The sequence below is a fragment of the Hemicordylus capensis genome, chromosome 4, assembly GCF_027244095.1.
Source record: "Hemicordylus capensis ecotype Gifberg chromosome 4, rHemCap1.1.pri, whole genome shotgun sequence".
Taxonomy (NCBI): Eukaryota; Metazoa; Chordata; class Lepidosauria; order Squamata; family Cordylidae; genus Hemicordylus; species Hemicordylus capensis.
In genome coordinates this window covers 300,456,336-300,482,903 of record NC_069660.1, presented here as the reverse complement: position 1 = coordinate 300,482,903, position 26,568 = coordinate 300,456,336, and the positions used below count along the sequence as shown (strand labels likewise).

Below are 26,568 nucleotides of genomic sequence, written 5' to 3'. Positions count from 1 at the left end.
TTACCTACAAAGCCCTTAACGGCTTTGGTCCAGGCAGGGTATTTAAGAGAGTGTCTTATTTGTCATGATCAGTTTTGCCTATTAAGATCATCTGGAGAGGTCCAGCTATGGTTGCCACCAGCTCTTTTGGTGGCAACCCGGGACCGGGCCTTCTCTGTGGCTGCCCCAGAGCTTTGGAATATGCTCCCTGTTGAAATAAGAGTTTTCAGGAAAACTCTCAAGATGTACTTGTTTTCTCAGGTTTTTAATGGAAGATTTTAAAATGTAATGTGCTTTTATCTATGATTTTGTTTTATGCGTTTTCTGGACGTTAACTGTTTTATTCTGTTTTAATATTTGTTGCATTTTTAATTTGTACACCACCTAGAGATGTTTATATCAGGCAGTATAGAAATATGATAAATACATAAATAATAAATAAATTATATGCTATCCAATTCCTATGGCAAATGATGAGGTTGTTCTCATGACCAGCCCTGCCCGGATAGTGCAGTGCTAGCCAAGGTAGGTCAGGTTGTGAGAACTGCCAGGATCACTCCTGATTCCAGCGCTCCTCCCCTCGGGTATCCCGGGTTTTAAACCCGGGCTAAAAGTGGCAAGGTGGACATGAGTGTGCCTCCTATCCCATCCTCTGCTCATGCAGGCACCTGGGCTGCCAACACCCATCTTGTCCATAGAAGCTGGGGGAAGGAGTGGCCCAGCAGCTGGGAGATATCCCAATACAAATACAAATACGACAAATATTTATATACCACTTTTCAACAAAAGTTGAAAAGTGCCATCTCCCACCCAGTGTGAGATGATGCCTTTCAGCATCTTCCTATATCGCTGCTGCCCAATATAGGTATTTCCCATAGTCTGAGAAACATACCAGCGGGGATTCAAACCAGCATCTTCTGGCTCGCTAGTCAAGTCATTTCCCAAATGGGGTATAAATGTAAAAATAAATAAGTAAGTAAATAGACTGGCCTTGCCACCTCAGAAGCTTAAGGCTTAGGAATTGCAGTCCAGATTTAAAACTTTACAGGATCCGTTTCTGACATCTTTTCTCAAAAGCCAAACAGCATGTTTTATCTTAAAGAGTCCCCACAATTCTCAGATTGTAACAGATATTTTGAAGCTGCCACTACACTTACCACACAAAGTGTGAGTCTTATCAGAAACAAACTCTATTACAAAGAATCTTGCTTGAGCTTGTTCTAAGACATTTACAACTTGGCAAGAAATCTCAGGTGGGCTCACCCCAATGGGAGATGTTCAGGGTTAGGGTTAGTGAGACTGTGTTGTTTAGCTAGATCACATCCCCCAGAGCTTCACTCCTTTTGTCAATTAAAAAAAATTGCCATCATGCATAAAAATTACTTGAGACTTTTTTACTTTTATAGTTTTAGCTGCTGAGCACCATTCAGAAACAACCCAAAGCATTTTGATATAATCGCCAATTTGTTCTACTTTAATAACAGTACCCCCCAAATCTGTTGGCTGAGATGTGCCACTTCCCTCTGCCCAGTGATACAGCCAGTTCTGGCACCACAATCAAGCCAAGACTAAAACAAATAAAAACCCTATTTCTACACATAAAGGTAAAGTTGTGCCATCAAGTCGGTGTCGACTCCTGGTGACCACAGAGCCATGTGGTTTTCTTTGGCAGAATATAGGAGGGGTTCACCACTGCCATCTCCCGTGCAATATGAGGTGATACTTTTCTGCATCTTTCATCGCTGCTGCCCAACATAAGTGTTTCCCATAATCTGGGAAACATACCAGTAGCTACAGACAATTTTTTGGTGAACTGCCCCAAGCACTTTTACACTGGAGGGGTTGGATATAAATGTTTTAAAATAGATAGATAGATAGATAGATAGATAGATAGATAGATAGATAGATCATTTGCTGATATTTTCTGGCTCCCACAAGTTTTCTTTTATGGTGGACAGGTGTTGAAATACATTTTAAGAGTATATACAGTACGTACTTGGTTGGCTGAGAAACTAAGGCATCCTTATGCAGTCTGTAACAGGAGTAGGCATTGAACGTCCCAGGCTCCATAGAAACCCCTTCCACAGTTGCAAACTCCTTTTCAACCAAACCAAACATATCCATCATTTTAAATCCTGGGAAGCACAAAATGTACATGTATCACTGCTGTCTCTTAATATGGCCAGGGTGTAAAAACGAGTTAAATAATGGAGGCTGATTTGTAAACAAAATCATGTTGGTTGAAAATTTTTTACCACATTTAAAAACAACATTAGAACAATAATAAAGAAGATAATAATAAAACTACCAATAGTTGCAAAACAATAAGAAACTGCAGAGTTAAAGGACATTAGGAGAAGTGACAACGCACAACACTACAGAAAAAATTATGCAATATATCAAGATGGATCAAAGTCAAAGGAGCAAACATGAAAAACCATAAGCAGGAATCTATATAATTAATTCTCCAAGATGTGCTGCTTGGGAATGTGTGGGGATGTGTGGCAACCTCTCGCGAGAGTGACGGCACCACTCGCGAGAGTTCCAGGCTTTGGGCAGGCAGTGGAGCTTGGGTGCAGAGGAGGCATTAGGAAGCGGCTAGTGGACAAAGCCGCACCGGCCTGAGGAGCCAGCTGGCTGGTGGGCGAAGCCCTGCCGGCATGAGGAGGCAGCCAGCAGGACGAGGTGGTGGGGAACTAGGGGCACAGATGCTCTGTGCCTGGTCAGCTAGTTACCATTAATGTCAATAATATCCAATACACTGATATGATTTATAAGTATTTTTCTTTCCTTCCAGGGTCTTGGTTTTCTTCAGGGTTCTCACCAAAGAATGAAAACCAAGTATACTAAGGAACACAGGAAGCTGCCTTATACCAAAGAATGGTAGACCATTAGTCCATCTAATTCAGTACTGCCTACACTGACTGGCAACGGCTCTCCAGAGTTTCAGGAGGGAGTCTCTCCCAGCCCTACCTGGAAATGCTGCCGATGAGGGAACCTGAGCCTTTCTGCATGTAAAGAGGATGCTCTACCACTGAGCCATGGCCCTATCCCCTAAGGCAGGGCTTCTCAAACATGGTGGTTGGGAATGATGGCTCAATAACATCTGGGGACCCAAGTTTGAGAAGCCCTGAAGATAAATATCTTACAGCTCTCACATCTAGTAAACCATCCAAATGCAAACATGAGCAGACCCCACTTAGCAAAGGGGACAATTCATACTCGCTACCACCAGGCTGGGTAGGAAGGGATGATTCTGGTTTAGATGAAACATTTACCTTTCTCAGCTGGCAAGGTCACTTATGCATGATAATTATCTCCTATACCTTCCTCATCTGAGAGAGCAGACCTGACTGCTTCCATTCACATGTTTGGCAATCTTTGCAGCCAGAAGGCTAAGAAGAAGATCCTTTTAAGGATATGGTGGGTGATCTGTTTCTAAGTACTGAAGGAACACAGGGCATTTTCAACAGGGCATTTCAAAATTTCCCCACATCATCACCATTGGCTGATAGCCAGACTAACACATCATGGATGTGTTGTGAACAGCATTGGCTGATATCCTAACAGATCGTAGATGTGCTGTGGACAGCCTTCCTAGCTGTGCAGTGTTCGGCATGTAGCAGAGTGGGTAGCAAATTTCGACAGTCTTGCCTGCCTCCAACAATGCCCTGTGCCAGCCAAAAATATGCCCCTGAGGTTCACACAGCCCTCAGGGACATATTTTAGGGTGACACAGAACACTTCAGAAGGCAGAGCAGATTGTTGAAATTTGCTCCTCCCCACAATACATGTGTGAGCTCAGCAGTAGAGAGGAAGCTCTCTGCAACATGGACACACCTTCCTGATGCGCCCACAATTCATTAGTCCAGTGACCACTCTTTTTCAAGCAGGGCCATGTTGGCAAAACACTTTCAATGTGAGAGCCATTTCCCACTCTGCTGATCTCCACACAAGTACTGTGCTTTTCTCTGAACTGGGAGGGCCCTTTAAGAGAGATGGAGCCCTCTCTTAAGAGCTGTAGGAGGAAAGCACTGAGAAGGGCTAAATTTCCCAGTGCTCTATGAATGCCTTCCAAGATGGTGCAGGGGCTCAAGAGGGCTCCATTTCCTTTAAGGAGTCCCACTGGCTCTGGGCAAAGTGCAGCATGGCACAGCAGGAATGGTCACCTCTGCATGGTGCCAGGGGGACTTTGCAAAGTATTCAACTTTGGCTGAAGCTTTGCACAGGCTCAACACGTAACTAGTCAGTGGGCTGCACTCAGGGTTGATGGGAGATGTCACTGGTCCCCAGGCCTTCCAATGAAGAACACTGCATTAGTCAGATTGCCAGTCATTAAGTTTAGCAACATGGGCACAATCACCTGGGAACTTCTGCACCAGGAATAAGAACTATGCAAGAGGCTGGTTATACTAGGCTGGTTTAGAATGATACCATATGACCCCATGACAATTTGCTCTTACCTTGTCAGTATTGTGCCCTAATGAACACTCCTTTGCATAGCTTCTTGTCTCAGGTGCCCACAGACCCTGGGCTGCCCCTGTGGGCAATAAGCCCTTTCATACTACAAGCAGACACATCAGTTAGGGAAACATCAGTAAATGGAGATTATAATCTTTTAACATAGCCATACCTGCTAGGCTGCTGCCATCTTTGTAAACCAATGGGCAAGCTGTGAGGAGGAAAAAGAACAGAACAAATGTCCTTAAGTCCCATGGAGAAAGAATATTCACAATCCGTTGCCTACAGTACAGTATAATACACATTTTTTACCTTTAGTTTAACTTCCTGCAGATGTTGGACTACAGCTCCCATAATCCCCAACTATTTGCCACTGAGGCTGGGGATGGTGGGAGTTGTAGTCCAAAAACAGTTGTATGAGACTGTAAGCTTTTCTCTGTGTCTGAAGACTTAGAACAGTCTGAAGAAACAGTTTTATTTAGACTCACTCAAGCCAGGCTACAGACGTCCAGTTTTGTTCTCTGGATCTCCCACAAACCCTGGCTTGTATTAGCCTCATACTCTACGCTGTTACAACTATAACAAAAACACAGATTGGATTTCTAAACACTACAAGCTGGAGGGCCAAAGTTATCCGGCCCTGCTTTAGTTGAAAAACTAAAACCGAATGCTCCAATCCAGTGCACACTTTGCTAATGGTAAGCCCCATTAAACTCAGTGGGGCTTACTTTTGAGTAAATAGAGTAAATCAATTGAGTAATAGGAATGGGCAACATCATACTGCAGATAAAGTTGTTAAAACGTCTTTTCTGGGGAAATTCACAGAAGGCTAATAAAAGTAAAGACATGCTAACTTGCTGATGCTGTTTCACAGACAAAAGTGATCAGTTCATCTTCAATTTTCTTAAAGGCATCAAAGTCATCCACGAAGAAGACGTGTCTTTCACTAGGCTTGCTGCCAATGTTAAGCAGTTCTGAATAATCGGCATCTGCTACGCCAATGGCAAATATACTAAATCCTAGGGTGGGGAAAAGATGAAATTTTTCTGTGATAAGTTAATAGGCAAACACATACGTAAAATAAAGATGTAACTGACAGTAGTTACTCTGGCTAATCTTTTGGCTAAAGCTAGCATGGAAAACAAAATCATTTTTCTCCAATGCACAGCAGAAGTCATGGACTCAACTCCGCACCCCAATAAATATCAGCTTACTCTTTCAGCACATTTCAAAAGAGAACTTCTTTAGGAATTTTCTCTCTTTGGTCAGCCAAGTTTATTTTAGGAACAGAAACGACATAGTACATCCAATGGACAAAGCAGCACACATTAATTTTCCTTATTTCTTTTAATAATGTATGACCTAATTCTAACACTTGCTTTGCCAGCACACTAGCTCTGAGAGAGGGGTGAGTTGACCACTGTGTCAGCACAACATTACAGATCAATGATGCAAGCCAACAAGTTGACATCCGTGTGCTAGAAACACACGATACTTTTCAAAAGAGGGAGTGCCTAAAAAGCAGTTTGGGGGTCCAGCGCATCACGGCCAGGACCTATGTTTGGATGACTTTGTATCAGAGCAGTCCTGGGAGGCCCTAGCCTTATTCATGTGTTGTGTTCAACACGCATACAATTTGTGTACAGAGGTATAGATCTGTAAGCAGGTACGGTTATTCACAGGTTGTGCTGAACAGAGGTACAGCAGTACACTTCCTATCTGTATCCTGCATTTGGGGGGGGGTGGCTGTACCAGGTTCACTTTTAAAATGAACACAGATACAGTCATTCACACAGAAATGTGTTATGTGTGCATAGATATCTAAACACAGGAACAATGAAGTCTTTATAGGGCTCCTCTCTCTGGCCTATTTGCTCAATTAGGGAAGCTAAAGATTAAAAAAAAAAGATTGTGAGCCCCTTTGGGACACAATTTTTTTAAAGGGTAAAGCTGGAAAAAGCGGGATATAACTCTATCAAATAAATAAATAAATCTTCTGCTGGAGAGACCATCACAAAGGATAAAAGGAAAGAAACACAGAGGCCTCAGTTCCCTTTGGAGCTTCTGTAATGCGATGGTATATTCTAGTCCATGTAGGGACTAGATTTCTGGACACACACACACACACACACACAATTCCTGTTTGGAAACCAGAGTTACATTAGCTACTTTCCAGTCCTCTGGTACAGAGCCTGATTATAGGGACAAGTTACATATTTTTGCTTGGAGATCAGCATTTTCACATTTGAGTTCTTTCAGAACTCTTGGGTGGATGCTATCTGACTCTAGCGATTTGTGGATTTTTAGATTTTCAGGACAGTTTAGAACATCTTCCCTTGTCACCAGGGGTGCACCTAGATGATTTTGGTGCCTGGGCCAGCCCTTCCGTGAGCCCCCCTCCACCAGGCACCCCCCACCACCACGAGGCCCCCAAAACCTGCTTTTGGGGGGTCTCCTGCTGCAGCTAACCTATGTGCCATTGTTGTTGTTGTTTTTTGTGACATCACAGCCTTGTGACAATCTTTTTCTGAACTGCGCAGCCATGCCTCGCAGTTCACAGCAACCTCTGGGCAGAGAGGATGTGTCCAGCAGTCACTCCCCCACCCATCGCCACTGCCGGGGGGGAGGAGGTCAACTACTCAGCCTGCCCCCCTGCAGCCACTCCTTGGCCACGTGGCAGCTTTGTTTAACAAAAAAACGGCATGCAGGTTAGCTGTGACATGGCGGGTAGGCATGGGGTGGCTGTAGGGGGAAAAACCCCAGCCATTTAGAGGCCCCCCTGGACCTTGGAGGCCACGGACGGGGGCCCCAAGGTCCGGGGCTTAGACTGCCTCCACTTGTCACCTCAAAATGGCCCAGTTCTTCAGCATCCAAGCCTGAGAAGCTCAGTTCTGGGAAAGGTATATGGTCAGACAGTATCGTCTGCCGTGAAAACATATGCAAAGAACTAATTCAGCTTCTCTGGAATTTGCTTCATAATCCTTTTCACGCCCTCATCATCTAAGTGTCCAACCACCTCCCTGGCAGGTTTTCTGTTTCTGATATACTTAAAGAAATTTCTATTTTTCCCCTTGACATTTCTAGCTATATGCTCCTCAAACTCTCTTTTGCATCCCTTATTGTCTCCTTACATTTCTTTTGCCAGAGTTTATGTTTCTTTTTGTTCTGTTCATTTGGGCAGGACATCCATTTTCTGAAGGAATTCTTCTTCCCTTTCTGAAGGAATTCTTCTTCCCTTATAGCTCCCCCGACTCTACTTGTTAGCCACGCTGGCATCCTCCTGAACTTGGTGGCACCTTTCCTCCTTTTTGGTATACATTCCAACTGAGCTTCTATTATTGTGGTTTTGAATAAGATCCATGCTTTCTGGAGTTATTTGACCCTCCTGACTTTCCCTTTCAGCTTCCTTTTTATCAGTCCCCTCATTTTTGTTGGACTTCCTTGGCAATGTGTTGGACTTCTGTGTTGGACTTCCTTGGCAATGCTCCACTCGCATATAAGCTGATTAGGAACACACTATGGTCACTGTTCCCCAATAGTTCTACCACCCTGACATCTTGCACCAGGTCCTGAGCACCACTCAGGATTAAGTCCAAGGTCGCCTTCTCTCTGGTTGGTTCCGCAACCAACTGTTCTAAGGCACAGTCATTTAGCTTGTCTAGAAATTTGGCCTCTCTGTCAATACCTGCACATGAATTTGCCCAGTCTATGTAAGGGTAATTGAAGTTGCCCATTATTACAGCTCTATCTCTCTTTGACGCCTCTCTGATTTGCTTCTCCAGCTCCAGGTCAATCTCAGTGTATTTCCTTTATTTATTTGTTTGTTCAGTTTTTATACCACCTTTCATAAAACATCCCAGGAGGTTAACAAAGGTTAAAATACAGTAAAGCTGCATTTAAAAAGCACATTTAAAACCTTAAAATCAGTTAAACAATACAAACTATAAAACTCCCCTCCTCCTTGCCCCACAAAAGCCCTATTAAAAATACAAGCAGAAGCAGGAAAGCTGAGAGACTCAGCATCCCCTAAGGAGTAAAAACTTGAACGAATAAAAAGGTCTTTAGCTTTTTTTTTTTTTTTTAATTGCGGGCATTCACTGGGAGAGCATTCCAGAACCTGGAGGCAACAACAAAGAAGGCCCTGTCCTGCTGTGCATGACAATTTATCCTCTCTCGATGTCAGCACATGGAGCAAAGGCCCCCTTGACAACCTTGTTGGGAGCAGGCAGTCCCTCAGGTATCCAAGACCCAAACCGTTCAGTCCTCATATTATCACCCATAATGATTTAGTGGAGGACTCCGATCCTCCCAGGTTATCTAGCTTTTTGGATTCTATCCCTTCTTTAATATATATAGAAGGGTCCCTTCTAAGGGAGCATTCCCCTCTTCTTCAGATTGATGTCCTCCTTCCCTGAGACAATACTTCTTCATGACAGCAGAGGAACTGTCATCCCGGGAATAGGATGCCTCTATCACATCCCTAAAGCCTCATTCACATACCTCTCTGCCTCCCTGAGCTTCTCCAGGTATAGAATTCTAGCCCACTTAGGTTTTACCATTGTATTATTGTCTCTCCTTCATCAACAACAATCACGCGACACAAATACAGTGAGACAGAGGCTCAATTGAGCTTTTACGTGTTCTGTGTTCTGTGTGAAAATGCTATCAAGGATATATTGACCAAAGATTCTGTACATATCAAGAGAATCACTCCAAGAGAGAGACTGTGAGAAATGAAATATCTTCCAGGGTAGATAGTACAATTATAAATAAGCCTGTCACAGAGAGAAGAGCTGATAACAATTTCGGCTTTGCCACCTGCATTCCCGTTGCCATTTTATTTACTTTACTACATTTATATCCCACTTTTCTTCCATGACGGAAGCCGGTGTACATAAAGTTCTCAGGCAGTCTCCCATCTAAGCACTTACCAGACCTAGCCCTGCTTAGCTTCAGCAAGGTGGCAGTATCCAATGCCCTCAGTCCAAGCCTTGAGAACTATTCCTTTGACCAGCTGGAAGTGATCACATGCAGCCCCACAGACACGCAAGTAAGGCTAAACAGATAAAACTGTGATAATTTGGTAAGTGAATGAGACATTACCATCTAGCTGCATTTCTCTGGAGACTTTGTTCACATCATCCTGTGATCGCCCGTCTGTGATCACCACTAAAACCTTTGGGATTCCCTTTCTGGTCCCCGAATCAATGGTAAATAGGGCTTGCTGAGCATGTTTTATTGCCTTGCCTGTTTTTAAAGAAAATATAATAAAATAAAACCTATTGTAATGTAGGCAGCATGCAATGGTGGTAATCTGTAATATAACATATTATCAGAATAAGAGTAATTCCACAATGAATAGGTTCTAGCTAATCTTGATTCACATCTGCTAGGAGGAATTCTCTCTGTGTTATTTTGCAATAGAAAAAGACATTCTTATATTCATATTTGGGATATACAAATGAAATAAATAATAACTTTATAAAGTGTAATCATTTTTGAAAATTATTTGTATTTCACCTTTGCTCATAAAACACGGCTCAAGGATACAAATCTTACAGATGAATTAAAACCCAATAAAATATCCCTTCCCACAAAATCATATAATTTTAATTACTGCTGTGTAAATGTTACAGTCATCACTAGGGGTGTGCATGAAAAGCATTTTGCATTCCGTTCCGAGCTCAGAATGGAACACAAAATGCACAGTGTTCCTTTGGAACAACCGGGTGAGCCAGTCATTCCAAAGGAACGGCCCCATTGTGTTGGAACGGTCTGACCTGCATTCCAAGTGCCATTTTGAATCCCAAAATGGCACCCAGAACAGTGTTGGAATGTTCTGCCTTGGAACGAGTCATTCCGATCTGAGCTCAGAACAGGACCGCCCCCACACACTTTTAAGGATGTTCTTTTCCAAGCTGAGAATGGTCGAAGCGGCCCGTTTAGAGGTGGAAGTGAAGCGTTTAGAGGAGGAACATTCCAACCTCAGAATGTTCTGCACATCCCTAGCCATCTCACTACCACTTCAATGTTTTTTGGAAAAGAAACATCTTCACATTCTTTCTAACGGTACACAGGGACATAAGAAGCTGCCTTATACCGAGTCAGACCATTGGTCCATCTAGCTCAGTATTGTCTACACAGACTGCCAGCGGCTTGGCAAATGAACCTCTCAAGGAAGAACTTTCCACAACAGTAGTGGCATCTACTAACTGGGCAAAGAGACCCCTTTTTAAGTAGTGGCTCTGGGCCTCTTATATCTAGCAGGGAGAGAGCAACTGTCACCATTCAGCACAGCACAACATCCCTTCCAGTGGCTGCTGGTGGTGTCTCCTTTGCAGGGTTGTGCTTTTTGTTTAAGATTGCCAGTTTGGGGGGAAAAGGGAACCATTTTTTTCACTTCTTTTGCTGTGGAAATCACTTTGAGAACATTGTCACTGCTACTGTTGTGAAACATATATAAATAATAATAATTGCAGAAAAGGCTCTGCCTCTTGCAGCTCCCAACTAGAGGAGGTAGCACATGATGCAGTGTCTCCCTAAAAGATCCTGGGGATGAGAAGCTCAGATCAGAGAGATGTTTCCTTACACAGGCAGGGACAAAAGGGTTATGATTATTTTTAAGAACCTGGAACTGAGCCCAGGAATGATCTGGCAGTGTGAGAAACTCTCTCAGAATGAAAGTAATTGGATCCCAAGCAATCTGCTGCTCCTATAAAACTCAGCCTGCTGCTCCTATAAAACTCAGTCATGTCAAACACTTTTTTAATTTATAGATGAGAGTAAGAAGGTACTTAGGTACTCCAGAAATTACCTCTGAAGGTAATTTCAGAGTAAAAAGGTACTTCAGGATCTTCTAGTCCAACCTCCTGCCCAGTGCTGGAAAACTTCTACCGCATCCCTGCACAATGGCCACCCAGTCTCTGACTGAAAACTTCCAATGAAGGAAAGCCCACAACACTGCATGAGGCAGACTGTTCCACTGTCCAACAGCCCTTACAGTTAGGAAATTCTTCCTATATCTAGCCTAAATTTCCTTCCATTTAATCGATTCTGGTCCTGACCTCAAAAGCGAAAGAAAGAAAGAAAGAAAGAAAGAAAGAAAGAAAGAGGGGGAAAGAATGAAACTGTGGTCCTGTTCTTCCCCCACTGCACAGCTTTGTCTACAGAGGCAGTACTAGAAGGGGCGGGGGAAACCATTGAGGTGGGCACAGAAGGAGCAAAGTGTATTTCTGGGTGGATGAGCTGTGTACCACATGTTGAATTTCTGAAACAGAAAGTGGGGCAGCTGCGGTGGGGAAACTAATTTTCAGAGGGGGTGCCTGCCCCACTTGCCCCCTCTCTGGAGCCAACCCTGTCTAGGAATTGAACCCAGGACTCCTTATACCCAAAGCCAGAATCATGCCCCTAGGCCAAGAAGCTATCTATTGTTTCCCATCTGTTACATGGAACATCCAAGTATTAAAGTAGAATCATCCTAAGTACCATGTGCCTTCTGGGCAATTGATACACTGAACCAGTGCCCCCCAGACCCAGAAAAATATGTGCATGGTCCCAGGATTCATTTTTCCAGTGGCTGATGTTCTTATTTATCTATTTGATTGATTGATTGATTGATTGATTGATTTCTATACTGCCCTCCCAAAAATGGCTCAGAGTGCTTTACATGAAAACAAAACTAAAATCAACTAATTATTAACATCAAAAACTATTTTAAAAAATCCATAAAACCATTATTAAAACAATTAAAACAGTTTTTTAAAACCCTAGAAAACCAGGACAAACCTTTACAGTTTAAAAACAGTTTAAAAACCCTGGAAGGCCAGGCCAAACAGATAGATCTTAAGGGCTCTTCCGAAGGCCAAGAATGAACTCAGATTACGGATTTCTGCAGGGAGTGCATTCCACAGCCCAGGAGCAGCCACAGAGAAGACCCCCCTCTCGGTCGCCACCAGACATACTGATGGTAACTGGAGACGGACCTCCTCAGATGACCTTAACGTGCGGTGGGGATCGTGCAGAAGAAGGCGCTCTCTAAGATACCCACTAAAAGAGAAGCTTTTAGCTTCTAAAAGAGAACCCACCAAAAGAGAAGCTCCCTGTGCACTCTGGCTTGCTTATTTATTCATTTATTAAAATGTAAGGGGCTGTTTTATGCCGAAATCAGCAACAACAAATTCAACTGGGCATCCCAGCCTACCTGTTTTTGTATTTCCTCCTTTGTATGCGATTTGCTGGATGGCTTCCAGAAGGGTCTCCTTTGTTCTATAGGCATTCAGTTTAAACTCTGTCCGGGGATCATCACTGAACTGAGCAATTGCCACCTGAATATAAAGGACATCTGAGTGACTCACCAACATGGTAAACTCAGCCAGTAGAAGTGGAAGCTGGTCAGGCAGGGGCAGGCCTTGGATGAGGCAGCTGCTTCAGGAGGTGCAGGGCAGGTCCAAGGTCTTGTGGCACCTGAAGCGAAATGCCAAATGCGGCCTTGCCCCATCCCTTGGAGGAGGCCAGTCTGCAGAGGTGTAACTATAGGGGGGGCGGGGGGCACGTGCCCCGGGCGCCATCTTTTATGGTCACGTGGGGGGGCGCCGCCATGACCAAATTTTTTAAATTTTTTAAAAAATTTTTTGTTAATACAAATGTTTCCTGCTCAGTGCAGCAGCGCTGCAGCAGTCAAGGGAGCGTGTCGGTGCCCCCTTCCCCATGAGCGGTCCCTTCCGCGCCGCCTGCGCCCCCCCCCCATTGCTTTGCTGGCGCCTGGCAGCCAGTCAGTGGCCTGGCTTGGCGGCGGCGGCGGGCGCTTGTGAGGAAAAACCTAAGTATAATGTAGTATGTGGGGGGGGGCGGTGGGGTGGTGCAGTGGGGGGGCGCCATTTCAGTGCTTGCCCCAGGCGCCGTTTTCCCTAGTTACGCCTCTGCCAGTCCCCTTTCAAAGCCAACCCTTGCAAGCTTTGAAAGTGACATTAGGGGCAGGAAGGAGGGAAGGTTGCCAGCTAGGGATGTGCACAGGACACCATTTGCATTCTGTTCTGAGCTTGGAACGAAACGCAAATGGCCCCGATAGTTGCACCAGAACAACAGGTCAAGCCGGTTGTTCCAACAGAAAGACCCCGTTCCAAAGCAGAACATGCTGAGTGCTATTTTGGACTCCATATTGCGCTCTTCTGGCCTCTCCGCATGTGTGGCGGCCATTTGCATGGTGGTGCTGATCACACACAGAGGCCAGAAGAGCACCAATTTGGAGGCCAACGTGGCACTCAGAGCACATGGAACGTTCCACCTCAGAACAGGATCGTTCTGTTCCGAGCTCAGAACAGGCCCTTCATTTGAAGGGAGTTCTGTTCTGAGCTTGGAACTCTCAAAATGTCCCATCCCGAGGTCGGAACATTCTGCACATTCCTATTGCCAGCAGCTCTTCTTTCCTCTTCTTTCCTTGCACTTCTTGTAAGATTTGGAAAAAACGTTAGGAAAGGCAGTCAGTGCAAAGCTTGCAAGGGACAGAGAGGTTCTGAAGAGCTGCTTGAATGGGAATTTGCATTTCTTCTGACAGCACAATGCAGCTACCGCTGGAAAAGAAGGAAGGGGTATTTACTTGTCCTATGCGTCGTCTTCTACTCTCCCCACTGTGTGTGGCATAGTGAGTAAACCTGGACTTGGAAGACCAGGAATAAAATCCCCACTCAGCCATGAAGCTCACAGGGCAACCTTGAACCAATCCCTATCTCTCAGCCTCTCCTACCTCAGAGGATCGTTGTGAGGATCATATGGAATGGGCAGAGAAACTGGTGTGCTTCCCTAAACTCCTTGGAAGAAAAGTGGGATTACAATGGAAGAAATAAACATGCCTCATGTTACAGAAGATTCCACTTAAGTGGAGGAGACCGGATCCTCCTACTGAGGGACTACAAGCTGCATTACTTCCTACATACCAAAGTGACAGCGACGGGTCAGGGCTGTGCGAGTTCTAGGAGCAGCCCTTTCATGAGGCAGGTAAGGCAACTGCTCCAGGCAGCAGATTACTGGGGCGCCAGCAGGGCAGCCAGATGACCTCCAGTGTCACCATCTGAGCCGCTCTTTGAGACCCATCTGACCATTGCAAGCTGGCAAGGAATGCCTCTTCTCATATTCCTTGCCACACTTGCAAGAAACACGAAGAGAGGAGAGGGGCTACTGGCAAGCTTCCCTCCACCCCGAGCCACTTTCAAAGGTTGGTTTTCAAAGGAAGCTGGCCCACACCTATCAGGGTCCAGTGTTCCCTCTAACAGGGATTCCCAGATGCTATTGACTACAACTCCCAGAATCCCCAGGTATAATGGCTTCTGCTTGGGGATTATGGGAGTTGTAGTCAGCAACATCTGGGAATCTCTGTTAGTGAGAACACTGCCAGGGTCATGTACCCAAACATCATTTGGTACCCCACCTCAGGTGCCACAATATCAGGCCTCCTCTGATGAACTCCCTCTATATTTATTTATTTATTTAGACAAATTTACATACTGCCCAAAATTTATGTCTCTGGGCAGTTTACAATAAAAGCAGTATAAATTAAAACAGAATGAAAACATTAAAGCAATTTACAGTTCAACACAATGTTAAAACTGTTAAAAACTATTAAAACCTGCAAATCTAATTAAAAGACTGGGTGAACAAAGGTGTCTTAACTGCCTTTTTAAAAAGTTGTCAGAGATGGGGAGGCTCTTGTTTCAACAATTAACTGCTCCTATGCAAATCTGCTACTTGAAGAAAGGGCTCTGCACTGCCCACAGGAGCTTTCAGCAACCCCCCAGGGTTTACTAAATCTGTGAGAGATCACAACTTCAATACACAAAGGAGTTTAATTCACAGCCTAACTACAGGGTTTGAAGAGAACACTGTACTCCATAAGGCTCCCTTATGGCTTCTTGGTGTTGTCTGAATAGTATGAATAGTAGTAGTAGTTCCTGCCATATCCTACTGATAAGACTCAGACTCAGCTCATGCCAGCACTTTTGAGGGCTCCACTTATGTAGTGGGTTTAAGGCTGCAACCCTCAGCAGGCGTACTTGAAAGCAGGTTCCACAAAAATGAATGAGACTTACAAAAACATTTCTAGGACTTTTTATAGAAATAAACTATATTCTGGGAGAATATGCACATTGAAAAATGAGAAGAAAAATCCTACCAATAATTAGAGCATGGTTTTCAAAATTACTGGCCATAACATTACATTAGCCAGCGTGGTGTAGTGGTTAGAGTGCTGGACTAGGACCGGGGAGACCCGAGTTCAAATCCCCATTCAGCCATGACACTTGCTGGGTGACTCTGGGCCAGTCACTTCTCTCTCAGCCTAACATACTTCACAGGGTTGTTGTGAGGAGAAACTTAAGTATGTAGTACACCGCTCTGGGCTCCTTGGTGGAAGAGCGGGATATAGAATGTAATAATAATAATAATAATAATTTTGATTCACAGAATACATGGCAGCTGAATTAGACATTCATCATGTTTGCATTCACAGCAATGTGCGCTCGCTCTCTCTCTCTCTCTCTCTCTCTCTCTCTCTCTCTCTCTCTCTCTCACCTGAGTTCCATCAGGCCCAATCCTATCAAGAGCGCCAATGGTGCTATACAGAAAGCCAATTATTTTGTTGAAATTTTCATCTCCAATACTCCAGGACCCGTCCACCAAAAACACGAGGTCAGCCTTCGCAGCTTTGCAAACTATAGAGGAACAAAGTACTTTGGAATCAGAAGGATACCATCTAAACTCTCCTCCCCAACACATGTAAACCTGCAGGTGGCACTCAAGGAGGGCCCTGCTGGATCAGACCAAAGGTCCACCTAGTCCAGTATCTGGTTTCTCACAGCGGGCAACCAGATGTCTCTGGGAAGTCCACAAACAGGACATGTAGGCAAAGAGTCTTCTCCTGCTGTTGCTTCCCAGTAATTGATATTCAGAGGCATCCTGCTTCTGAACCTGGAGGTGGCATTTAGCTATCATGAGGAGGAGGCATGGGCAGACTCAGCCTTTATGCATTTATAATCCTTTTTCAAAGCCATCTAGGTTAGCAGTATTGCCACATCTTGTGGCAGTGAGTTCCATAAATCAGGGGTTCCCAAACTTCGATCTCCAGATGTTGTTGGACTACAACTTTCATCATCCTTGGCTAAAGGCCATTGTGACTAGGGGTGTGCATTTTGGAATTTTCTTGTTTCGATTTGTATACGAATCGAAATATCCCCGTTTTGTACCCAAATTTTCTGAATCCGAATCAGCCCTGTTTTGTTTTGTAGCCAAATTTTCTGAATCTGAATCAATTTGGATTTTTAAAAAGGGTCCCAGGGCAAAAAGAGTGGGTGGTGGTGGTAGTGTCCAGTGGGTGGAAGCTACCACCCAAATTTCTTAGGAATTAGGCAAAGGGCTGATTTTTTTGGTGAACTTTTTTAAGTTTACACATCTTTAAGAATTTTCCCATAGGGAATAATGGGGATTCCAGCAAATGTATCGCTCAAATCAAGGGGAAAGGGATGACCCAGAGCAGAGTGTGGTGGGTGGTAGTGCCCAATGGGGGCAAGGAAACTTCCAGAATTATTTCAAAGGAATTGGGCAAAGGGCTGATCTTTTGTGGTTTGTTGGTTTACGTGTCTTTAAGATTTCTCCCATAGGGAATAATGGAGGTTTCAGCAGCCCCATAATTTCACTTGGGGGGCACTGGGGTTGCCCAGAGTGAGGGGTTGTGTAGTGCACATAGGGTGCCAACCACCCCCACACCCACAAGCCTGTGGGGTACTGGGTTTTGTTGTTTCTGAGGTGTTCATTGTAGATTCTCTGGTAGCATATCAGATTTTCAGTGAAAAACAAGAATCCACTCTCATCTGCTACCAGGGAATCTACACTCAGAACACCACAGAAACAGCAGAACCCAGCACCCCATGGGTTAGCAACCCTTCCCCTGGCCAATGTGGGGTCAGTAAAGAGTGGCAAGAAGCAAAAGAGCCAATGGGGAACAAGGAGGGAATTGTCAGCAGGTCAGCCCATGATTTAGGTCACTGATCAGAAGGCTGGAAGGGTGGGAAATTCAAAGAGATGTCAAACACAAAATGGAGACTGACTCAGAGATCACCACAAAATGGAGGTCCGAAACAACAAAATGTTTTGTAGCCGAAACAGGGATGTTTTGTTTTGTATACAAAACTTTTGGATCTGGAAAATGGGTGTTTTGTTTTGTCTACAAAACACCCGAAACAGGCTGTTTTGGGTACAAAACGTTTTGTATCCAAAACATTTCGCACATCCCTAATTGTGACATGGGAATATGGGAGCTGTGGGACGCAAGGCTGGAAGAACTAAAAACCAGTTTGTAAAATAAAAGAATCAGTAAGTCTATTACCTTACTACTTTACTACATGTATTACTTTACTACAGAAACAGTTTTACCTTCCTTTGCAGGAGGAATTGTCGGTTGAGGGGTGGTGGTTAGAGGAGCTGGTGGTGGCTGAGTTGGGAATGGTACTAAAGAAGAATAAAAGATCAATAAGACGGACTGTATAAACAGGACAACAGATATGCATTACTTATATTCCAAGAGAGCACAGATCAAATGCAGAATATGGCACTGAGTACAGAATTTAGCTTCTTGAGAACCTCAGTCCTTCCTTCCTTCCTTCCTTCCTTCCTTCCTTCCTTCCTTCCTTCCTTCCTTCCTTCCTTCCTTCCTTCCTTCCAAGCAGGTTTCTAGTCCTTATGGTTGCAAAGATATGCTTGAAAGCATATCAGAGTTAGTTGAAGTGTCAGTTGGGACCAGATCTCAGCTGAAGCGACATCCTTCCCCGCCCCCCGGGAGCATTCCCAGATGGGGCTTTTAGCTCGCTTCTCCACCAGAATGGAGGGTGTGTGTTCACATATTGGCCAGATTTACCCCATGTCCCTGCAAGCTATCGGGGAGCACTCCAGACACAACTTGGGTTTTTCATTGTGCATTAGAGCGTAGCCTGATTTATATCCAGGGTAAAAAAGAATCCACTTTTTGCCATGGTTTTGGGGGGCAAATTCAAACTCGCAGCAAAGCCTTGCAGTAAGCCCACGGTAAAGCCTGCTGTCTGGAACTGCTCCTGGTGGATGCCCTGCAAGCAGCCCTTGGAGCTCTCCAAGTCCTGAGCCTGCCCTGGGAGCTAGCCGTTGTCCTGTTCCTCGGTCAGTTTCCTGCCCAGAGCTGGTCCACTGTTGACCTTTGACTCCTGGAATCCAGTGAACTCCTGCCTGGAACAGGATACTGAATAGGGCCCTGGGGCCAGAATCCATAGAGTTTCTGGTAGCTCACTAGCCTAGGTCCCAGCTCAGCTCATGAGGTTCCTGATTCTAGCTGCAGTATCCTTAATACTATTATATCAAATGAAATTAGATGAGAATATGGAACCTCTGCCGACTCTGACTCCTGATAACAACACAACAAACTGCACTGAAATGGCATTATTGTTATTTTTTAAATCACTTACATGTCGTCTCCATTATGCTAACACCGGACCCTTCTATTTCATGGAGCTGTGTATAAACACTGATTTTATATGCCGTTCCCGGTGCAAGCTCAAAGAAACAGTGTCTTGGAGTCCCTCCACCAAGCAGTACTTCTGCTTGTGTTCCATCTGAAATTAGAAAACGAACTTGCAGGTATGAGGACTTTATGATCATTTTCCAGAATAGACACGACATAATAAAATGGGCCCTACTGAGTAAAGACACATTTTCAGTTCTAAGCTCCTTCCACCAAGGAGCTTTGCACCATGGATAGTGATGCTGCTATATTAATTAAATAATAATATAAATAATAATATAATATGCAATGGCAATCACTAGCTTATTTAAAACACACAGTCATCCATTGTAACCAACAGGAATCTTGTCAATCGCTTTAGTGGTAGATCTTGCTCTATATTTACTTATGAAACAGTCTTCAATCATCTATTGAAATAGATGACTTAGGGAATATGGTAAAACTGAGACAAGGATATATTAATACTAGCATACCTTTCAGCTCAAGTTTCTATAAATTTCTTTCAGGACACGTTTTGCAGTGCTATAACTACCCCAATTTAACCTGAAGTCATTGGGCACATCTATACTCAGGAGTTTCGTCCATTTAATACCAATTAGTCTGTCATGGATTCCCTCACATCCTGGGTATTGTAGTTGGCAAGGGTGCTGAGTGTTATCCATGGCCCCATTCACAGAACTATGGCTCCCAGAACTCCGTGCATAAATGAGATGATTGCTAAACTGTTGGAAACCGGCAGTGTAGAAATCTCCACTGCAATTCTCTGGAGAAAAAGATTACACCAATACACAGACTACTGTAATGGCACAAAAATTGTGTGTGGTCCAGATGGAACACAGAATCTTCTGTTTCCCTTTTGAAAGGACATTATTAGTGTTGACACCAGCTCAAATGACCTAATGCTTTTTGGACCAACTGAAACAAGAGATGGAACAAAACTAGAAATGCCATTGTTGGTGCTACTAGCCTTTTTTTATTCCATCAATTCCCAGTTCTAAGTTATTGCTTAATTAATTTAAAATACAATCAATTAACATATGAGAAAGGGAGTATTAACAAACAACTGCATAAACCTCATTAAACGGGAACCACCCAAGAACACCATTTCCATGCATTTCAATCAGGCTTGCAAAGTGGTTCTAGGAAAATTAAGTCCATTATTGGCAAAACTGTTGGGTTTACCTGTTATTCCATGTAAGATGGGTTACTTCATGAAAGGCAATTTTCATTACAATTTAGCCTTTGCTATAAAATTATAGTGGCTGGCATCCAGACTAAATACCTCACAAGTAGTCCCACTGAAATTATTGGGACAAGACAGTCTAACTTCTCCCATTAAAAGACTAATGTGCCATTAATGTTAATTACTAGACTATTTTGTCTGGATGTCAGCCAGGGAATATTAAGGACAAGGTACTCCTTTGGGACGCAGTAAGAAATCTTTAATGTTTAGTAGAACATTATCCATCCCCAGCACAGCATTCCTCCAGTGGCTGTTGCTGCTGTCTATTCTATATTTTGTTTTTTTAGATTGTGAGCCTTTTAGGGACAGGGAGCCATTTTATTTACTTATTTATACCTATGTAAACTGCTTTGGGAACTTTTGTTGAAAAGCTGTAAATGAACGGCTTGGATCCAAGGTATTTAAGAGAGAGCCTTCTTCATCAACCCCACCACCTGAAGATCATCTGGAGAGGTCTGGTTATGGTTGCCACTGGCTTGGTTGGTGGTGACCAGGCCATTTCTAGAGTTGCCCTGGGACTCTGGAACAGGCTTCCTAATGAAATTACAGTTTCCCCTTCTCTGAATGTTTTTCAGAAGGACCTAAAAACATACCTGTTTAGTCAGGCTTTTAGTTTATAGTTTTAAAGCTTCTGTTTTGATTGTATTTTAAATTGTTTTAATTATCTTAATGTTTTAATTGGTTTTATATTGTGAACTGCGCAGGGACATTTTTGTATGGGGCGGTATATAAATGTACAAATAAATAAATGTCATATTCATATTATGTGATATACTGACTTACCAACAAGAGATTCTATTGCTATCCTGTATGCTGTTGCATGCCTGTGAAGCTGCCATTGAGCACATAAACTCGTCATGCGGACTTGATAAGCTCCTAGATTTGTCACACCCAAGTACACTGCAGTGGAATACAGACAAACACATCCATTCATTCTTTTTTTAAAAAATGCTTTTAAACATGTGCATACTATAAATACAACTGCAGCATTCAAAGATACACTTTAGGCAGGCCCAAGTCCTAGAGCAATTCTAATATGACATTTGATCATTTTTCCTTTCATTGAAATATTTTCCCCTTTCAACAACTGACACACACAAACACATACACACCCTGCAATATCACAAACTGATATTCTGAACGTCTTATCAGTTTCAAAAGAAGAGGTCGAAAAGAAATCTGTCATCAAACTGTTTGGAAAACAACATCCTTGAACACTGAGAATTCTTATAATGCTGTAAATTATAGTTTTAACATGTGCCTGACAATATATGTATAGTTATTCATTTCTTTGCAACTTTTCCAGACCCTTCCTTCCTACTCACATTTACCAGTATATGCTGGAAATCAGGGACATCATTAGGGGGTTGCCCATGGGGCCCAGACTCCCAATGAATTGCTCAGAGCCCCAGATCACATCAGTTGCCTCCCTCCTCCATGACCCCTTCCAGAAAGGAAATGCAGCAGTGGAGGCACCTGCACAGAGCATGGGAGAAGACTCCTAGCCTCACCTCTCTGCTGCCTCCACCTTCATAGATGCTCTGTTATAACATTAGAGACTTTTAAAAACGTATATAATTATTCTCAGGAGATAAGACTGAGTTTTATTATCAAAAGTGGGGTTCTGGGCCCAGATCCCAGGTCTTTTAAGTATCTAGCAAAGCTGCTGCTGAAAATAATGCAGAAATTAAGCCAATATATATTCTGAATATATATATATATTCGAAATTATTACCTCATGAGGCTTATTTTTGAAATTTACATCTGTGCCATGATAATCATAATCCTTTACCAGTAAACTATGGAAATGTGCATAAAATGTGTCATTTGCTGAAAGAACATCATTGGACTTGAGATTTACATTTAGCAATTTCTAAATGTTTTTTTAGAAATTGTCACCATGTGGTGTTTTTCAGGCATTTATAACTGGGCTATAATAAATGGAAAATGACAGCCATACATTTATTGCTAAATAAAATAAATAAAAATAAATAAAAAATAAATTGCTAAATGATGGAAGTGAGGGTGAAGTCCCTTAGTGAAGGCACTCATTTTCCCTTAAAATTTACTGGTAAATGTCAGCATTTTGTGATTTTTCTCATAAAAATCCTAGTTTTAACAGTTGCATCACTGGGTTTCAGGCACCCAAAATGATATGATATGGTAAGTCTTTTCTCACAAGAGATTTTAAGATCTGAATTTACCACATTTTATATGGAATGAAAGGGCTGTATATTGATCAGAACAAGCATTTGATTAGGTAATGGTTCTCTTCTCCTTTCAGTACCAAATAATATTCGGATGTGAGATATGACAACCTAACAATCATGGTTTTTAACCCTTAAACTATATAAAGCAGGGGGTCACTATAATTGAACCAGGCAGGGGTGGGGAAACATCCCTGGCCCCCTAAGGGAGGGGGACTCTGGTTGGGCAACATCTCACTCTTTGCTTTCCCCTTCCTGCCTCCCTGAATTACTGGTATGCTCCTGGCTCCTGACTGGAGGACTCATCTTGGCTTGAAGCTGAGGTATATATGTTTTTTAAAAAGTTTCGAAGCCAGGGAAACACACGTGCATATGTGTGTGAAAATGTCTGTGTGCATGGGGTGTATGTGATAGTATTTGCATAGGAGTGACAGAAAGGATGAGCTGAGAATGTTTTGTTTTTCACCATGTCCTTATAATTCTTCTGTAGCAAAGAAAGGGGGGGAGGTGTATCTTTGATGCGGTATGGGGGGGACGGGGGCCATGGGCTCATCTTCACTTTTTGACCCAGGACCCACTCCAGCCTGGCTACGCCCCTGATCCTACTGCATTATAGCAAGCAAAAATATTTCCGTAGAGAGAGCAGAAAAGGAAAAGGATTCCATTTCAGATTCTATTTGATGTCTAACCCTAAAGTTACTCATGAAATATGGCCTACAGAGACTAAAAGTAGGACAATACAAAATCAAGGACACTTACATGTTTTGGCCACACCCGTTAAGGCGTCACTGAATCCTGTTGAGTATGAAGCAAACACTTTAACACTATATTCAGTTCCACTGAACAAATTCAAAATAAGGATAGTGCTGATATCATCTCCCACAAAGGTCTCGAGTGCTGGTCCAGGGACTGAAAGAAAGGAATACATCTGACTTAAGCAAAATGTCCCCCCAAGGTTAAATCAAGAAATGGTGCAATTTAATTGCTCGTTGCCTATGACCAAAAATGATGCTCACTTTTTAAATACTATAACTGCTGTTCCATGGAGACAACCTTTGTTGGACTGCTGAATTTATAGCCTGTCCCACGTTGAAAGATTGGGGTGGGGAACAGTTAAATGGAAAACACTTTAGGAATAACTTTACAAGAAATTAGCGTGCAATGAGAGATTTAACACAGCCTGCAATAAGTCTACTAACGTGACTAGCACAAATAAATGTTTACTTAAACATTGGCCTATGCCTAGGGCAGACTGCACACCACACATGATTCCATTATTCTTTCAACAAACTTATTTTGTCTTACAAGATGCAGCTGTTGAATCTATAGCTTCAAGGGAGAGACCAGTGTGGCAGAGAGTGGCTTCTTAATCCTTTCTTCTTGTGTCATTTCCCCACCAAAGACCTTCCCACCCCGCTGCTAACTGTTTGTACCCCTACTGGAGAAAAGAGACGGGTACCTATATATTTTCCCTTGTAGGGTGAAAACAACTGAAGGAAGTGATTGGGGCATGAAAAGAGCATGAAGGAACAGCTCTTCTCCTCTATGCCTGTAACAGAGCCCCCCTCCAAAGTGCAAGTTCAGGGGCTGTATTTTGTAAAAGAAAAGAAGTCTGTAAAAAAAAATGTGGCATTGCAGCTTACTAGTAGGAAACAAGTCTCATTGAACTCTGTGAGATTTACTTCTAAGTAAACCTACACAAGACTGCATGTAAACAATGTCAGTCCCTTGTTGCAAATTAGCTAACTTTCTCCCAGTTTTTTCCTACTATGGACTTTACAGCAAGGTTTGAAATTTAGCAAAAAACTGCAGGTTGGGTAGATTAGCTATGTTTGTAAGGGTTTGAATTTATGTTTTGAATTATTATTATAGCAAGGGTAAATTTTATAGCTGATGATTCACAAAGAGATGTGTGAGGGAAGTCCACCTTTTTGTGTGTATTTGCAATGAATGACAATATTACTACTGTTAAAATTAATAAAAATTGAATTTGGGGGAAAAAACCTTTCTACCAGTTTTCACCAACTGGCAAAAGGCAATACTGATTTATCATGGGCGATTAGCCATTCGCCTAAGTAATAGATAACATTTTTAAATTTTAATATGTTTTTAACATGTTTTTATCTAATTTTTATCTTATGGATTTTAAATGTGTTATATTTTATGTTTTACTTCTGCACACCGCCTAGAGATTTTTATACTAGGTGGTATATAAATTTAAATAAATAAATAAATATGCCTGTGCTTTGGAGTGCCTGAAGCAGAATAGTCTGCACAAACACACACACACCCCTTTGGAACCTTGTGGAAGTGGCTGCTCCCTGCGGGCCCATCTCCGTGCAGTACAGCACACTTCCAGTGGGGGGCTCCTTTACAGGGCACAGAGCCCCATATTGTCCCAGCAACAGCTGGAACAGCACATTGGACAGGGCAGGAGGCATGACATGAAGCACTAGCAGCCCTTTCAAGTGCTTTCCCCATAAAGCCCTATGGGGAAAGGGATATCCACTCCCAGGGCTCACCGTGCAGACCTCCCACCATGCCCCGCATGTGGTCCCAGCCTCGGACAGACATTTCTGGGACACAGCATGATGCTCAGCTTCCCATAAAGCAGCCCCTCCTTCTGCACCAGATGCACTCAATACTGCCCAGAAATAGGTGCCTGGGAAGCGATCACCTCCGTGCAGTTCCAAAGAGGTTGTTCGGATTATTCAGCTTTGAATGCTCCAAAGCACAGCCCCTAGTAAGTAAGCCTAGCTGTCACGAACCATAGATGAACAAACAAACAAAAAACAGTAAACCCCAGTCTGAACTACTCTGAACTACTCTGGGCTGAAAGTGGTGAGTGTGACTCACATACCAAAATCTTCCCTACTCATAGAAAACATAGCATGTGAGAGGGAAGCATTCCAGCCCCGACTTCTCATGGTCCTATTAGTTTTCCATGTGCAGAAATCTTTTCTTTGCAGGGAAATATTCCATCCTATGAGCCCGCACCCACAGCCTGAAGCACAGCCATGCAACTCAGACACAGGTTTACCAACTCATTTATGGTTAAAGCAACACCTAAGTAAGCAGCGACATCCAGGCCTGTTTTAACAATTTAAATTTAAAAGCGGTTCTTGTTAGTTTTTGCTTTAGTGAACCACCTGGAGCCTCTGGAGTCAAGCGGTATATAAATTAAATTAAATTAAATTAAATTAAATTAAAGTACAGTTATGCAAAATTAAAACAAAAATGACCTAGACAACTGTTTAAAACACTCACTGTTCAAGGGCTTATATACAATCCTGTATCCCATTGTGGGCGATGGAGGGGCATCCCAGCTAATACGCAATCTGTTGTACCATTCATCAGACACCCTCAGATTGCGCGGCGCGGACAATGGCACTGAAAAAGAAAATGCATCATAAATGGAATCCTGATCAACGCACCCTGGAGGTGTCTTTATTTAAAACAAAAACAAAAACCTGGCACAGTGCCAGGAGGCAGGACAGTTGGGCACCTGCTGTGTGCCCTCAGAAAGACCCACTTCTGATCCCTGAGACCATCTCTGTGCCCACAACTTTCATGTGGTGGTGGCAGGGCACCTCTTTTCAGGACCCACGGTTTGCCATGGGTTTGCCAATGGTCCCCTGAAGCTGGCCCTGGGCAGATGCTTATATTTTGGCCTCCCTGGAAAGCAAAATCTTTGTACTCACAGGTTTTGCCCGGAACTGACAAACTGATGCCTTCCCCATCAGAGTAGATCGGAGTGACCATCACTTTATATTCAGTGTCTGAGAGCAAAGGCTGAAGGAGCAAATTATTTTGCCTTGAAGGCACCATTACCTGGACAGGGGAAACATCAATATGAAAGAAGAATGAAGGTAAACTTCCATATACTGCACTTTGAACCAATGCATCTTCAGTTCAGTCCTTAAACCTGCTTCATGGTCCCCCCACTCCGCCCCGTCCATACAAGTAGATATAGATGTTGGAGAGGGAACCTCATATGCGTCCATATACGTTGTTGTGTAAAAACCAGGGGCACAGAGACTATGGAGCAAGGGGGGACGATTGTCCCCTGGCCACTGGGGTCTGGGGGGCCACCAAGGCTCCCCCTCACCCTTGACCCTTGCCAACTCCCACACTCAGCTGGTGAA

General features: G+C 43.3%; 1 protein-coding gene across 12 annotated transcripts in view; it reads right to left on the bottom strand.

The window, feature by feature from the left end:
* The window catches only part of COL14A1 (collagen type XIV alpha 1 chain), a 233,740-nt gene that overhangs the window by 79,012 nt on the left and 128,160 nt on the right, over window positions 1-26,568 (bottom strand). For all 12 annotated transcript variants that reach the window (XM_053246596.1, XM_053246598.1, XM_053246599.1 and 9 more), the window contains 12 exons: window positions 26,125-26,254; window positions 25,691-25,813; window positions 23,183-23,332; window positions 21,000-21,116; window positions 18,918-19,064; window positions 17,860-17,934; window positions 16,003-16,142; window positions 12,641-12,764; window positions 9,544-9,687; window positions 5,295-5,459; window positions 4,613-4,651; window positions 1,976-2,114 (listed from right to left, as the gene is read on the bottom strand). In XM_053246596.1, coding sequence (XP_053102571.1) covers window positions 1,976-2,114; window positions 4,613-4,651; window positions 5,295-5,459; window positions 9,544-9,687; window positions 12,641-12,764; window positions 16,003-16,142; window positions 17,860-17,934; window positions 18,918-19,064; window positions 21,000-21,116; window positions 23,183-23,332; window positions 25,691-25,813; window positions 26,125-26,254 — 1,493 coding nt within the window. The remainder of the gene's footprint in view (window positions 1-1,975; window positions 2,115-4,612; window positions 4,652-5,294; window positions 5,460-9,543; window positions 9,688-12,640; window positions 12,765-16,002; window positions 16,143-17,859; window positions 17,935-18,917; window positions 19,065-20,999; window positions 21,117-23,182; window positions 23,333-25,690; window positions 25,814-26,124; window positions 26,255-26,568) is intronic.